The sequence below is a fragment of the Pseudophryne corroboree genome, chromosome 6 (genome assembly GCF_028390025.1).
Source record: "Pseudophryne corroboree isolate aPseCor3 chromosome 6, aPseCor3.hap2, whole genome shotgun sequence".
Lineage (NCBI taxonomy): Eukaryota > Metazoa > Chordata > Amphibia > Anura > Myobatrachidae > Pseudophryne > Pseudophryne corroboree.
The window spans coordinates 256,362,528-256,379,214 of NC_086449.1; the positions used below are offsets into that span (position 1 = coordinate 256,362,528).

At 42.6% G+C, this 16,687-nt stretch overlaps 1 protein-coding gene across 5 annotated transcripts in view; it reads left to right on the forward strand.

Moving 5' to 3' along the window:
- The window catches only part of IL16 (interleukin 16), a 208,729-nt gene that overhangs the window by 73,204 nt on the left and 118,838 nt on the right, over nt 1–16,687 (forward strand). For 4 of the 5 annotated variants that reach the window (XM_063925927.1, XM_063925929.1, XM_063925928.1 and 1 more), the window contains 4 exons: nt 3,166–3,280; nt 6,700–6,773; nt 7,989–8,178; nt 11,322–11,439. In XM_063925927.1, coding sequence (XP_063781997.1) covers nt 3,166–3,280; nt 6,700–6,773; nt 7,989–8,178; nt 11,322–11,439 — 497 coding nt within the window. Of the gene's footprint in view, nt 1–3,165; nt 3,281–6,686; nt 6,774–7,988; nt 8,179–11,321; nt 11,440–16,687 lie in introns of those variants that run through there. The other variant, XM_063925931.1, reaches the window with a different exon arrangement.

Here is a 16,687-nt window from a genome sequence, read left to right on the forward strand (position 1 = left end):
TTTAGACAGGATAACAAGAAGATTCATGTATAGCATTATGTACTGTAAGAGGTGGTCCTGCTGTCCACCGATGTTACTGTAAGGTTTTTTAAAGGAAGATGTAGCACACTGGGTAGAAAACATTATACCACAATACACTTATAGTCATTATCTATCTATCTATCTATCTATCTATCTATCTATCTATCTATCTAACTATTGATCATCTATCTATCTATCTATCTATCTATCTACTAATCATCTATCTATCTATGGGATGTAGTTGGCATCTTGGTGCTCGGGATGCTGACAGTGGAGATACTGGCACCAGAATCCCAACACTGTTGAGAAGACTGGCCCCAGAATCCCAACACTGTTGAGAAGACTGGCACTAGAACCCCGACACTGGTGAGAAGACTGGCGCTTGAATCCTAACACCACTTACAATGCCAGTGCCGGAATCCTGACTGTCAGCATTCCGAACGTGAGTATGCCAGGGATGGTTAGCGTTAGGCTGCGGGAGGGGGGGGGGGGTTAGGTTTAGGCACTATGGGAGGGTTAGGCTTTGGGAGAGTAAGGTAAGGTTTATGCACTAAGGGGGGATGGTTAGGGTTAGGCACTAATGGGAGATGGTACAAAGAAGGAGTGCACATCAGCAATTCAGCGCAATAAAATGAATAGAGCTGCCCTGCTTCTTCACTCAGCGGGACAAACACATAAATCCCGTGAATACAAAAATAGAATACAATAAAGTGCAGCGTGCATTGGCGCTCATACCATAAGATGAATATCTATTTTTCACAGATATGACTAGACCAAGGATAAAAAATGAAATGCATTTATTAAATGGAAAGAAGGATATAAATGAATAAATTACAGAAATTTGATAAGAATACAAGGATGGGACCTGTAGATAGTGTCTTATGCAAAGTGGCTGTGCATATAGGAGAGTAGGAATTTCTCACCATATCATGGCCCTGCGGTGGGCTAGCTTTAAGAAAGCAGTTTGCGGTCCAGAGCTGATGCAGCCCGGCACCACCGCACAGGGCTTGGATCAGCAAATGAGTCCCAGAAAGTCACTGCTCCACAGGTCCTGATGTAATTGTTCATCTTATGGTATGAGCGCCAATGCACGCTGCACTTTATTGTATTCTACTAATGGGAGATGGTTAGAGCTTGGCCCTAAAGGGGGACGGGATAGGCTGTGGGAAGGGGGTGGTTAGGTTTAGGCTGCAGGTAGGGAGGGTTAGGGTTATCTACAGATGTAGCTGTAGTATCTATGAATATAGTATATGTGCATTAGCTAGATGAGGTAGTGTATCTTTAAGAATCTGGCTGCACAGATGAACATGTGATCAGGAAGTAGAAGGAGAGAGAACTCAGAGAAGGAGAAGGAGAAGAGCCATGTGGATTTGATGTATATCTGTAACTATGCAAGTATTACTTATCAATAAGAAATAAAATACATAATCTTCATACTGCATGATTCATTGAATTAAAGAGATGTACATCAGGATATAACAGTAGCCACTGTGGCTACATCTAGGCACATTCGCACCTCATTGCCATGACCGCGTGACCCTCTAAGGGAGTGTCAAAAGACGTTGTTTGGCACGGCTAGGCGGGTATGTCTAGCTGCGCCAGGAGTGCCCAAACACGGCAGATGTAGCCACGATGAGCGTAGCTACATCTGTATCTGTCTATCTATCTATCTATCTATCTATCTATCTATCTACGTTCTCAATATCGACAACCAGGACATCTGGTCAACAAGCAATACATCAGCATTCACAAATGTTGACATGGTTAAAATGTCAACATGTTCATATTGTTGACATTTTTGACAAGTTGACACCAGAGTGTTCACATGCAGTTTATTTTGCATATTTCATCCTACCCATAACCCTAAACCTAACCATAACACAAAATGTACTAATGACATTCTGATGTTGACCTGTTAAATATTGACATTATGGATATGTTGAAATTTTAACCATATTGACATTTGTGAATGTCAGCATTTTGACTGTTGACATGTAGAACCTGTCGATATTATGCTATTTACATTCTGACTGTCTGTCTATCTATCTATCTATCTATCTATCTATCTATCTATCTATCTATCTATCTATCATCTGCTGTGGCCTTGTCTATGTACTACAGTGGAAGTTGTACTGTCAGAAAAAGTCTCACTATCTGAGCTATCATATGCTATCGTATAGCACATTATAATACAATACAGCATGTACCAGGAGAGACTCATGAAACTGGAATTTGGTAATTCTGTCAGAGGCATTAAGCATAGCAGCTTGAAGCCAGGATTAGGAGCAGTGAGGATGCTTTGGTGTTAGCGGTCAGTGATGGACTACAGTTAAAAGGCAGGTGTGCCTAATGCCTCAGGCTGAATTTAAAATAAGATTTTGCGTTCAGGGACATAGCTAGAGGTGATGCGTCTGAGTACTGGAATAGGTCATGGCGTTATTGTGGAGGCATGAGGCAGGGGCAGATTGGGGGCGATTAGTGTGATTGCACCACCCTGCACATCATGCAGGTAGTGGAGACTGCACATAGGAAATTATGCATGAAAAAATGAAAACTAATATTTGTTTACACCAATATTTGTTCTATATTTCATGTGTTTAACATATTTTCTGACCCAAAGTCCAATGACTGGTGTCTACTATCCTAGGTCTGGATTTAGATGCTATTTTATCTCAAAAGTAGTGTTACTCACTAAGAAATGTCCATATAATCTGGTTTAGTATATTAATATACCGTCCTATAACATATTTATTGTTTCAAAGATAAATGCACAATATGGAGTTTAGTCAGTGGCAGCTCCACAGGTGGGGCACAGCGCTGTTCAAAATTCACCCGCCATTAAGTGTAATTATTATCAACTCTTTGATGCACAGATCTCTAGATTTACTACACAATTTTGAGAAGGTCTGGGGTTGCTGGCCTTGGTTCTAGATCTAGAATATCAGTAGAATTTATATAAGAGCTCTCTTATTTCATTTAAAAAAAAAATTGCAGTAGAAAAATGTGGTTATTATAAGTTTTATATACTAATGTGTGTTACATGCTACTTTAAAAGCATAGTACTTTTATTTCTCAGTTAAAAATGAAAAAGAAAGCATTAAAGTTCTGACAGTTATGTAGTAATTGTGATTACATCGTTGTTAGGGGTTGGGATTCAGTATTGTTGGCGGGAAGGACAGCATTTATGGACCAGTTGGCATCTACGTAAAGACAATATTCCAAGATGGAGCAGCTGCTGCTGATGGAAGACTACAAGAAGGTAACTGTTTGCAAAGTGTGTATTCCTCATCTACATGTCCATATGTGTATTTTATTGTTGTTATTATTACTATTATTATTATTATTATTATTATTATTCTTTTGTGTTTAAGGCAACACATAGTTCCCTCATTTCCATAGTGGGAATATACAGAGTAACAATGCAATTTGACATATCATTAGTAGAGTAAATGTAAGATGACATGTCTTGGGAACACAGAGCACTAAACCAACAGAATAGGTAGGATGAGGACAAGGGCGGAGGAGGGGTAACTCACTGTAGCTTGATGGGTAAGTAGGGATGAATCATAGAGAGGAAGACAAAGAGATGAACAAATGTACAGCATTTAGTAGGATGCAGATGAACATGTATGAATCAATAGGCTAAAGCCATCAGAAGGTGGAAATAATTTAGGCCTTATTATTAGTCGTACGTAATACAAACACAATGTCAGCTGCAAATGGAATGATAATGCAACTAAAACCCGAATTCTAAGACATACTGTACAACATCTACAAGATCGCACTGTTCCAGTCTTCCATATGCTAGAACAGCCATTATAACGCCCAGCTGTAGTAGTAATACTAGGAGTAGGAGATTCAATTGAATTTGATGTGCACTTTGCATACATACAATTCGGAATAGGACACAACTCTGGCTACTCACCCACACTAAACACACAGAACATTTCTCTTACATGAGAACGCCTGTTGCTAGTCAGTGGTCCTCCAGAAAATCCTACTTAGTGGTAGCAGAGAAAAGACTGAGATGAGAAGTCAGAATCACTCAGAAATACTTAAACATGAACATTCAGCCCATGATGCATGTGAAGTTTGCTACATGCGGCCACAATCACACTTGCATGCAAGTCAGAATCACTGCATAGGCACAGGCACTTTCTCCTGCATGTTGTGGAAAACAAACCTCCTAAAATGAGAAGTAATGTTGCAGCTAAATCAAAACTGGCCCTAGACATAGGCAGTATATGCATATGCCTAGAGGCATATGGAAAGCCTAGGGGCCCCTGGGAAAACCTGGAGGCATCTGGACAGGCTGCACCTCTAAGCTCGGAATCTAGAAGTCCCAGCTGACAGTAGCTGTCCTCCGATGGGATACACAGGCTATCCAGCACTGCTGCGCCATATGACAGGCAGCAGCAGAAAGCCCATACACCCCAGAGCCGATCATACAGCTCCTGCAGTTTCCATAAGTGTGACGCTGTGTGACCTAAGGTCGCGTCAGCATCATTCACAGCAGAGAGCACGCCCTGAAAAAGAGAAGCAGGGGGAAGACAGCAAAGATAAGTAAATTATAAGAGCTTGTTAAAAAGACAGGTTGGGGATTGGTTTGCTAGAGACTAGAGACATGCGGTTCGGTTCTCCAGAAATCTGAATCCACGCGAATTTTGTGGATCCGAACCAAACCAAAAGCTGATCCAGATTTCCCAAGGATATCAGTTCAAACTGAGTACCAGTTCAGATCTTCTCGTGGTTCAGATTTTGAATCTGAATTTCGAGTTTTAGATTGCAAAAATTATGTAATTTTAGATATTATACCACTGATCTGCAATTCACGTTAGTCCTGCACTTTCTATTTCCTATTTGTATTATTTATTACAGTAATAGTCTCCTATCAGAACAATTTACCAAGGGAAAATCACCGTAACAGCTGGTCAGCTATACTGGCCAGCAGCTCCATAAGTTCTACAAATGCCAGCAGGAAAGCATGTTCTGGCAGCCATGGCTATGCAGGCATGTGATGTTCTACTACAAGTACCAGCATACTCATGCAGTTTAGGGTTGCCAAAACAGTCTGGGAGCCTTACAGGCCCAGGAAACTCCAGATTTACTAATCTACGTTGCTATTGGATATCACTCTGGAATACAGGCAATGAATGGGAAACTAGACAGGACCTCCAGATAAACACAATTCCCTAAGTAGACATTGGTGGCATGTGGATGGCAGTAAGAGCTAGCTGGACCTTAGCATGGCTCTGTGCCGTACTTTCTACTTTTTCTTATTCTCACAAATATAGGGCATGGGATATTTGTGGATACTGTTCCTCTCTTACTGCAACATACTTGCTCCCTATGTCCTTCATAATCCAATTAAAATGACTCTTACTTAGAAAGCGCTCAGCAACACAACCCCTTCAGGCATTATTAATCTCTTCATTTTGTCTTCTTAGATTTCCCTACCACACTCGCTCACAGACTTTACATCCTTAAATGCTCTATGAAAACCAATCTCATAATAAGGGATTACATTGTCCAACCCATACTACCAAGACTAATGTCCACTGGCAACTGACCCAGCCTACAGTCCCTACCCTTTTTCAAGTCGCATTTGTTTTGTCCCTGTTTTATGTATACCGCTTCCAAATCTACAATAATAGTCATCATCGGTGGCAGCTCCAAAGGTACGTGTGCAGCTAGGGTTGCCAACTCATCCCTTTAATTCTGGACAATTACTAATTACACAGGTTCTGTGGCTGATTAAAACCAGATGAAATGGAGTCTTGAAGTCAGCCAGCCACAGAACCTGTGTAATTAATATGTGTCCAGAATTAAAGGGATGTAGTGGCAATCCTAGGTGCAGCACTGTCCAAATTTCAAATAGGGGAGCCACACCAAGTGCCACCAACTGTCATTCCAAACTGACTCATTGGCAGTCGGTGTGGCTCTCCTATTTGAACTTTGGACTGCGCTGCAGCCCCACCTATGGAGCCGCCAATGATCATCATCAACATTATATTGCCTCTGTTTACACTTGTATACTGCTACCCTTGTAGCATAGACATTGTTGTTATAAGACCTGCATGTGCAGGGAATTCCTGTTTGCCTAATTGACCATGAGAAAATATAGAGAATGAGACTGAGGTAACCAACTCCAGGGTAATACAGATGTAGGTGCCACAGAGATATTCACCTAAAAAGTGGCAGACCAATACTGTAGACTCATCTAATAAAGCCATGTATCTCAATCAGTGATGGGACATAACTGTATGTAGCAGTGCCAGGCTGCATGTGTCGACGGGACTTAGTGGTGATGAAACTAAATTGGTGCTTTGTGCACTTTCGCCTTATTTATGATATAAAGATGACATTGTACACCAAAGTTTTACTAGTATGGATTTATTAAATGAAAGCTTATATGTACAACTCTAGCTACTGTAATGTTAGTTTTTCTTTCCTATGAAATGGACAAATTAGAATTATCTGTTACAGTTGAGGAAAGAAATAGAAAACAAAACCTGTATAAATAATTCAAGCAGCCATTGACACACAATGTTTTGTCTTCCGTAATGGATTATCACTGCGTTCTAACAAAGCTTATGAAAGGTACAGTAGCTGCTTTAGGACAGAGAATGATGTAACAGATGGGGCATATAATTAACTTTCCAAAGTGTTTTATTACAGGGGATGAAATTGTGGAACTGAATGGAGAGCCAATGCATGGCCTAACACATAATGATGCTCTACAGAAATTTAAGGTGAGCATTGTCATTATTTGCTGCTCATGATTTTCTTCTAGGCTTTAGGATAGCATGTCTATAACTGAGGGGGTCATTTAGAAAATTAAGAAAAATACATTGGAGAAGTGCACACATAGGAGCTGTTGCAGAGAATGCAAGTGGGTCGTACAGTACTTGCGTTGCGTGCATAGGTAGATGTGTATATTGTCTGTATGCAGCGTTGTACACATTTATATAACCGTACCACCCCTATAGATACTATACTCTTGCTATCACAACTGTCATCATTATCAGCCCTATCCATCTGAAAGCAGGCGTATAGTCCCACACACTAAACTCTGCATAGCCTGCAAGTGCTTCACCATGTCCTCACCCCACATCACTAAACGTAGCCTATGCGGGAACACCTCATTGCCACAACATTATGCCCTTTGAGTCGTAACTAGAGCTATGAATGATTTGTGTATGGATCAGCATCGCTGTGTGTCCTCGGCTGCAGGGACTGAGTAGTGTGACTACACACATGATCCATCAACAAAGCTGACTTGCAGAGGCCCCATATACACAGAGCAAAAGCCAATTATTCATGCTTCACATCATGCCCCTTCCTTCAACGTGTTTCGTGCGTCCTGGAGCACTTTGTCAAGGATGGCAAAAGATCATTTGCCATCCTTGACAAAGTGCACCGGGATGCACAAAACACGTTGGAGGCATTGTGGGGAAGATCCAATAATTGAAACTAAAGCTGCACTGCCTGCTGCCGATGAACAGTGACATCACTGACCCGGGCTACACTACCGCTGGATGCAGTGGTTCAACACTTGGCGACAGCTACAAATGGGAGTAGAGGCTGAGAAACATTCCCTACGGACTATCCATTGGACACTGTACTGCTAATCAAAGTGAGGTAGGGACAGTTAGCCAGCGCAAATACCAGACCTTTAACCTTCAATACCCCATCAAATATTCCCCAAGGGGGCTGCAAACATACTGCTGAAAAATACTTATGTTTATGTTTTAACTAGAAATATTCTTTTTTCCAGGTGCCACACAAAAATTCCAGTGCCCATTTTTTATTGTATATTGTTTTTACACTGCGTGAGCTGCTATAGCATATCCGGTGCGGTTTATTTTTTATTATTATATTTGTGCTCTGATTGATGTAAGACACTATAGTACCCTTGCAATGCCTATGTGATACATATATATGACACTGCTGCGTCTATCCCTCAGCAAGTCAAGAAAGGAGTCATTACACTTACAGTTCGGACTGGACTCAGCGCCCCAGATATCAAACCCTGCAACTCCCAAATGGTTCGCTCAAAAAGCTCCAGCACTTGCACCGTGAGAGAGCACAGTCCACTACAACCAGAGAGCTCTAACCCCAATGACAGGGTCCTTATGGAGGTGTCATTACAAAAAGGTACTGACTAGACCAAAACTCTATTTCAAAATACATAGTTTGCTCTGAGTGCAGCAGATCCAGAATTAGCAGACACATGTACAGTACAACATTGCCGTAAAGACAAAGAGATGTGAAAAAGTGACGTCACATGCAGCCGCTGCAGGCCGGGAGCGATGAGTAGCTCCCGGCCAGCACGCTAAAGCTGCACTGGCCGGGAGCTACTCCTAAAGTGCAAAAACATCGCCGCTGTGCGATGCTTTTACACTTCTTCAGGAGGGGCCGGCACTGACATGCGGGGCGGACTAGCCCTGTGCTGGGCGTCACCCCCCCACACACACACACATGTCTATTATCATGATCGTATCTGTGCAAAATTTAGCAGGGCTACGATCAACTCGGAATGACCCCCCATGTGCAGTGCAGGTAGGGCAGATATAACATTTGTAGAGAGAGTTCGATTTGGGTGGGTTATTTTGTTTCTGTGCAGGGTAAATACTGGCTGCTCTATTTTTACACTGCAATTTAGATTTCAGTTTGAACACACCCCACCCAAATCTAACTCTCTGTGCACATGTTATATCTGTACCCCCCATTCCCCCCTGCAGTGCACATGGGCCCTCATTCCGAGTTGATCGCTCGCTAGCTGTTTCTAGCAGCTGTGCAAACGCATAGTCACCGCCCATGGGGGAGTGGATCTTCGCTTTGCAGGAGTGCGAACGCCTGTGCAGCAGAGCGGCTGCAAACACATTTTGTGCAGAACAAGACCAGCCCTGTAGTTACTTATTCTGTGCGATGATTGCTGCGACGAATGACACGGTAATGACGTCAGATACCCATCCAGCAAACGCCCGGCCACACCTGCATTTTCCAAAACACTCCCAGAAAACGGTCAGTTGCCACCCAGAAACTGCCACTTCCTGTCAATCTCCTTGCGACCGCCAGTGCGACTGAAAGGGTCGCTAGAACCTGTGCAAAGCCACGATGCTCTTTGTACCCGTACACCGCGCATGCGCATTGCAGTGCATATGCATGCGCAGTTTAGCCATTTTTAAAAATGATCGCTACGCAGCGAACAACGGCAGCTAGCGATCAACTCGGAATGAGGGCCATGGTTTTGTCCATTAGCTAACAAATTTGCTGCTGCGATCAGGCCTGAATTAGGCCTTCAATCTTTTAAAGGGATAATGGCAGAAATATCAGAGATTTCTCAGAACCTTTTTACCAGAGCTTACCACCACTTTCTGTCACTTGCCTGTGCATAATTGCAGGGGAGGGGGTTTTCACCAAACTCCAGCACAATGGTAAAAAATGGTGGTACATAAAATTTACTGCCATTCCACATTGATAAATAGATCCAAAATCTTCTTATTGTACTGGCATAGCAGTGGTGTATGCTCTATCAGAGCCCCACCCCTTTCCAGCGTAATGCCAGGTGTAATTGTTACTTCACCCCCCTCCCATACACTCACGAACTGAGGCTCTTAGTGGGTGTGATCTTATCATTAGATTTAATTTGCTCTGCACCCAAGAAGAGCTGCTGCCTTGAAAGTTAGTGAGATGTATACAGTATATATATATATACATATATATATATATATATATACACATATATATACATATATATATATATATGAAGACACAATACAATTCCAGAGTGCGCTCATTTATAATGACTAAGTATATGATAAAAATTATTTTTCAATATTGACATTAGAGTGACCACTGGTATAATGTACTTATTTGTGAAGTACAGATGGAAATATATAATCGTTATCTTCTTCCTAATACATTTCGACCATGAGGTCCAATAGTTCACCCTTGAAGTCCAATACTGGTGGAAGGTAATCCTGTGAAAATACCCACTTACCAGAAATTCACCCAAAAACAGAGATCCAAAAAAGGCCAACCAGCAACAAAATATCTGTTTAATTTCAGTTTTTTAAAACAATTGTACAATTCATAAAATGAAGCAAAACAATAAGTTTACATGCATAGAATTCTTTAGAAAATGGTCACATCCAATACAGGAGAGTGTGTAACAATCGTCTTCCTCCACCCGATTCTGGTGTGGGATCACAGAAGGGTTCTCTCTGGATTTAGACTGTGAATTATATGTTGGTAAAACCCTACGTATTTCGTCCTATAAAAGACACTCTCCATTTGCTGTACGGGAGTTCTGGAAATGGAGAGTATGGAGAGTATAGGTGGAACGCAGCTCACTATGCCCGGGATGTACTAAAGGGAAAAATGCGGTAAAACCCCGTTTTCGGGGGTTTTGCCGCATTTTCAAATGTACTGAGACCCGGCCGCGGGGTTTACGCCACCGAGGGTATTGCCATCTTTTGATGGCGATACCCTATAGAATCCTATGGGCTTCTTACGGCCGCCACATCCCATCACCGCCGCCCCGCTCTGCTCACGACGACCTCCCACCCCCTGGCATACCTGTTTGCAGTAAGCTGGTGCGGCCCCCCTCCTCCTTCTCCCCCGCAGCACAGCCTTGTCTCCTTCCGGCTACAGGGGGAGGAGGAGGAGCCCGGGGACTTCCAGCACACGTCACCTCCCGCTGCTTGGAGGTGACGGAGGCCAGCAAAAACCCTCTCCTCGGCAGTAACACTGATCACAGGGCACCCTTGGCATCGCATTGTGATACTAAGCTCATATGTTAGTACATATGCGACTGGCATCGTTGCGATGACCGGCGATGACCCGCGATCAGTCTTAGTACATCCCGACCTATGTGTTCCACCACAACTTTAGCTGGCGGCATGGAGTCAGAGCAACGTAGTTCTGATAGGTCACATGGAACACTGGTAGGTCCGCGTTCCACCTTCATTTTTATCATATACTTAGTTCATTAGAAAATTAGTGCACTCTGGAATTGTATTGTGTCTTCATGTGTCTTTTTGGTTCCTGCTAACAGAAGTTCCTCTGAGAGTTGCTGCTTATAGGCGCAGGATAAGGGTATTTGTTTGTGATGAGATATATATATATACTATAGTAACACTCTTATGGACAGATGTAATCTCCTGTACAGGTGTCTTTCTGTTTTGAAAGGAATGTTTTCCCTGTACAGTGAAAATGAATCACTTTATAAATCACACACACACACATACATGTGTCACTGTACTGCAATGTTATTTGTTCTTTTGTTTCTCCAGAGTCAGGTGTTGGCCTGGGTATCGGGCTGTGCAGTGTCCCAATTTGTGGCGGCATTTCTGGAATATTTATCCATACTCTCTCTCCAGGCTCCGTGGCCCATATGGATGGCCGGCTTAGGTACAGTATATAACTTGTCTCTCAGTAAAGGACACAAGCAGATGCAACAGTAATATTTTTAATGTGCTCCTATCTCCACAAACCTAAACTCTTTGCTTAATTTATACACCACCACAGGAATGCTGAGTTATATGTATGGATTTTTGGTACATTTTAATAGTGTTCTTTGTCTTTGTAAGGAATGAGGATTCCGCTAATCCTTAAAAAGGAAGCAGTCTGACCAGACTGATTTACCCTTCAGGCCAGATGTACTAAGCCTTGAAAAGTGATAAAGTGGAGAGTGATAAACTACCAACCAATCAACATTTACAGAGCAAATTATAGCATGAAATGCGTATTTATCAAGCTGTACATGCTAGGGTTATGCCTGGAGCAACAAGTGTAGCATCTGTTGGCAGTAAATACACTATATTCCAACATAATGATACTTAATTGTGTTATATACAAAGCAGAGAACAGAATCTGCATAGTGTCATCAGAAACTTGTCAATTAAATTTACAATGTACAATATAATTAAATAAGAAATTAAGTTTAATTAAAAGTAAAGTAAATACAAACATCCATTAATTTCCCCTTTTAAACATTTCTCTGGCTAATATTTTTTCATAAACCGCTCAGAAATTGTTGTTGTTTTTTTATTATTGAATCAGGTTAAGAACATAGATTTAAAATATATCCAGCACGATTTTCTTTAAAAAACAAACAAACTATATATATATATATATATATATATATATATATTACAATATCTTAATTGAACATCATCTAAACATCGATGGTCGAGACATCACTACCCTCTGTAGCTACCGGTGTACTGTACACAGGGTGTACTGTACACAGGGAAGGTAAAGGCTGGCTTCTATTACATTTCCCTGGTGGCTGCTAATGTCTGCAGCAGTGGGGTGAGGGGTGCCATCAGGCTGCCCAATCAGCAATCATCGGCAGCACAGCAGCCACTGGGGGAAGGAACTAGGAAGCATAGGGGCCTGAGAGTGGCAGCTGCTGTGTGGTAGCCGCACAGTGACCTTTCTGATTGGTTGCATCAGATGTGACCATGTCAGGGAAAGCCCAGCCTGGTGTGATTGCATCTGGTGTGACCACGCCAGGCAAGTGATTAAAAGTCTTTCCTGCCATAGTCCATAAAGCAATATCAATTAAGTAATACATACTGTACAGTATAGACAGCTGTAACTTCATAGAATTTAGAAGCTACAGTATGTTAATGAATGAAGTACTGTCAGGTGGAGAGGTGCATCTTCAGTAAAATTAGGTGTAAGGAGTTTCATGTGCAGATGTAAGAAAACCTGCATACCCATGTATACGTGTTACAGATGTATACTGCACGTGTGCATGTTTGTTAATAATGCACAGTATGGAAATGTCATATTTACAATGAATCAACCCAGCCCCAGTCTGCATCAGCCAAGTACACGATGAGCGTCATGCCGGGGATAATGCAGACACACTGAATATTTGCACACAGTGCTTGACTATGGGGTCTATTTAGTAAAATGTGCATAATATAGAATAAAATGATTGGCGAATATTGCCATCTGTGTTTAGCTATATTTGATTTGAACCTCCATATGGGAAAGACTCTGAGTTATAGGACTGCCAGGTGAGTAGAAAAATGTTCTGCCTTTGCCATCTTTTGCAAATGACCCCAGAGGCCGCAGCAGCAGTGATCACAGTAGGCTGCCCTGATCGTCCGTTCTTGGATCCACTATTGCATACACTTGTAACTCAGTGTATATGCAGGTACCAGCACCCACACAGAATAGTTTCAAAGGCCCCATGAAAGCACTGTAAGTTTGGGAGTACTGTCTCTTCCCTGCTTCTCTCCTGTGCGAGCAGACCTAACACCATCCAGAGAAGGCAATGGCATTATGTTTAGCTAGTAGCAGCTACTGTATATTATAAATATTCTTTGTGCTATGCTCTTATTTAAACCTATTGGATGCAGGACTGTACACACACAAATGTAAAGGTGGGGAAATTAGTGATTTTACAGCACTTTTCAGTTTACTAAATACATTGAGATTCCTAGCCAAAATACTGGAGAAAAACTGCCCAATCCAGTTCCTGATTACATAACCAATACTTACCTTCATCCTTGTAATTGGCTCCATGGACATTGTTTTGCTCAATGATCTACTTCGTGTTCCCCTTTTCCGGAAGAACAAAATTCTGAATGCATCCATTGTTTCTGTATCCCATGATTTATAAGCAATACAAATTTTTATATTGTAGAATTTTTAAAAGTTATCTATAAATAAAAATTCTGGTCAAACAGGCCATGAGGTATGAAGGTGCGAGATGGCTGGGCTTAGTTATCAGCAAACCATAGCCATCCCCCCAAAATGATGTAACCAAAACAAGGCACCCCAACAGTCCATGCTTAGCGCAGGTTACTTACCGTATATACTCGAGTATAAGTCGACCTGAATATAAGCCGAGGCACCTAATTTTACCACAAAAACCTGGGAAAACTTATTGACTCGAGTATAAGCCTAGGGTGGGAAATGCAGCTATAGCCATACACAGCCCTCATACTGCCAGATATGCCCCCACAGTGCCAGATATGCCCCCACAGTGCCAGATATGCCCCCACAGTACCAGATATGCCCTCATAGTGCCAGATATGCCCTCATACTGCCAGATATGCCCCCACAGTGCCAGATATGCCCCCACAGTGCCCTCACAGTGCCAGATATGCCCCCACAGTGCCAGATATGCCCTCATACTGCCAGATATGCCCCCCTCAAGTGCCAAATATGCTCCCCCCCAGTGCCAAGTACAACTTACCATCCCTGCTCCGGCGCTCCCCCGCTGTCTTGTGAAGGAGGGACACGGAGGGCACAGCGCGTGCCTCTCCTGTGTCCCTCCTGCGTCTCTGGCGGCGGGTCTGTTAAATGAAGTGCCGGTTCGTGAGCCAATCAGAGCTCACGAACGGGTTCTTCATTTAATAGACCCGCCGCTGCCGCCGGAGACGCAGGAGGGACACAGGAGAGGCGCGCGCTGTGCCCTCCGTGTCCCTCCTTCCCACTTGACTCAAGTATAAGCCAAGGGGGCTTTTTCAGCACAAAAAAAAGTGCTGAAAAAGTCATCTTATACTCGAGTATATACGGTAATTCGTACTTGTAATGCAGGTGTGTTTCCGCACTGACAGAAATTGTATGAAGAGTACAAGAAAATTTTCAAACCCAACTTAAAATAATCCCATCACTGGTGTTGCCGATAGTAGCTTGTTGGTGGTGCACCGAGGGTACAGTAGTACACTACTGGTTAGTCACTTAGCATGAGACAAGAAAGAAAGACCCTTGGATGGCGCACTCTTTAAAGACAGTATATGTAAAGTAATAAGAGTAGTTAAAATTTAACTTTTAATTCGATCAAATTAAGATTCAGCGATCCTTCCTAAACACCCTAAGTACAGAAGTAGGACCTTTAATCATTAAATGTACTAGGTAGATCACATTATAAGTAAAATATTGCTTCTAAATTGAATAATTCAGGCAAAATAGCCAAATATGCAGCAGGATACCTCAATCAGGAATTTAAACAGCAGCGTTCTCTGGCAAGTATTTATCTACCCGAACAATGCTGGAAAATAATTTCTTGTTCGCAGTTGTAGTCAGGCCAAATATTATTATCAGAGGAAGTAGGAAAATAAAGCAAATGTATAAATCTGCTGTCAACATTAGACTGGATACATTTCCTCATATACCCTACTACACCGTATATTCTCTGGAAGTACCCGACCAGGTACTGGTCCGGTTGTACCAGATTCGTTGATGAGAGTTCATGAATATAAAATGGAGTGGTAAGTAAAGGGAAAGTCACAGTTAATAAAAAGGTGGATCTGCTGTTGGCGTTAGACAGTGAGACACCCTTAGGGACTCACTGAATCACCAATGAGAGTCCTGAAAACAGGAAGTGGAGAAATGCAGAAACATCCAACAGTCAGGATGTATAGCTCAATTCACATGCAGGATATTATCCAATAGAGAGGCTTAGCAATAAGGACACTATGGGGTATATTCAATTGAAGTCGAAAACTGCCGTCTGTCAAAAAGACGTCAGATTTTGACTTTTTTTGGTCGAATCCTGATTCGACATATTCAATATTTAGCAAAATTTTTCGACAAGTCGATAAATTCGACTTGTCGAAAAGCACGTGGATTGGCGGAATAGCTGCCGATCCACGTGTTAATGTCGAAAACGGGTCCAAATCCGACAGGTTTTGGCCCCCTTTTTGACCATCTCAGTCCGACATCAAAATGATGTCGGACTGAGATGCGGACCCGGAGGAGGCGAGGGGGGGTGGGAGCCGCAGGGAGACGGGGGGACAGCCGGCGGGCATACAGGGAGATCAGCGTTACAGTAGCACTGCAGCAGGATGTCACTCAGCGGCCCGACCTCACGGCAGCTTCCACCCTGCTCCAGCACGCTGCTGGAGCTGGGTGGAAGCTGCCATGAGGTCGGGCGGCTGAGTGACATCCTGCTGCAGCGCTACTGTAGCGCTGATCTCCCTGTATGCCCGCCGGCTGTCCCCCCGCAGCTCGCCCCCCTCGCCTCCTCTGCGTCCCATCTTAAATTCGACTTGAAAAAGTCGAATTAAGATGGGGATTGAATAGGGGTTGTCGGATCCATTCCGACAAATACATGTTGGAATGGATCCGACTTTAATTGAATATACCCCTATATATCTTATATAGTACTGAATTACTTGGCTGTGTATTGTTTACAATTCACGTATGCAAGAAATGTAACAGTAAGCAGACTTTATAATCGAAATATTGTAAGCCCTCTGCGATCTAAATTTGCTAGAATGAGATTACATTCTGATCACTGAGCCATTGACTCTGCTACTCAGCTGCTAAATTGTAGCCAAACGGACACTTGCAACATATAGATAAGAAAATGTGTCTAAAGTGGGGAGAGAGAGAATGCCATTATACTATGTATCACCTTGTTTCATAGCTTCAAAGAAGCGTGAACATAGCAAATAGAGGAAAGAGTGTGTAATACAGGTAGCAATGTCTGTGAGAAAAAAACACACATCGGACCAGAAAAAAGGGGTGTATACACATATGTATACTGTATGTATTCCTTACTCTGATTTAACTGGAATTAATTCGTACCTCAGTCAGTTTGATTATACCATCTGTGCACAAGCAGGGATATCCCTAAAACCTGGACTGCTTGGTTGCCTTGAGGACCTCGTTTGGGAACCACTGGTCAGAG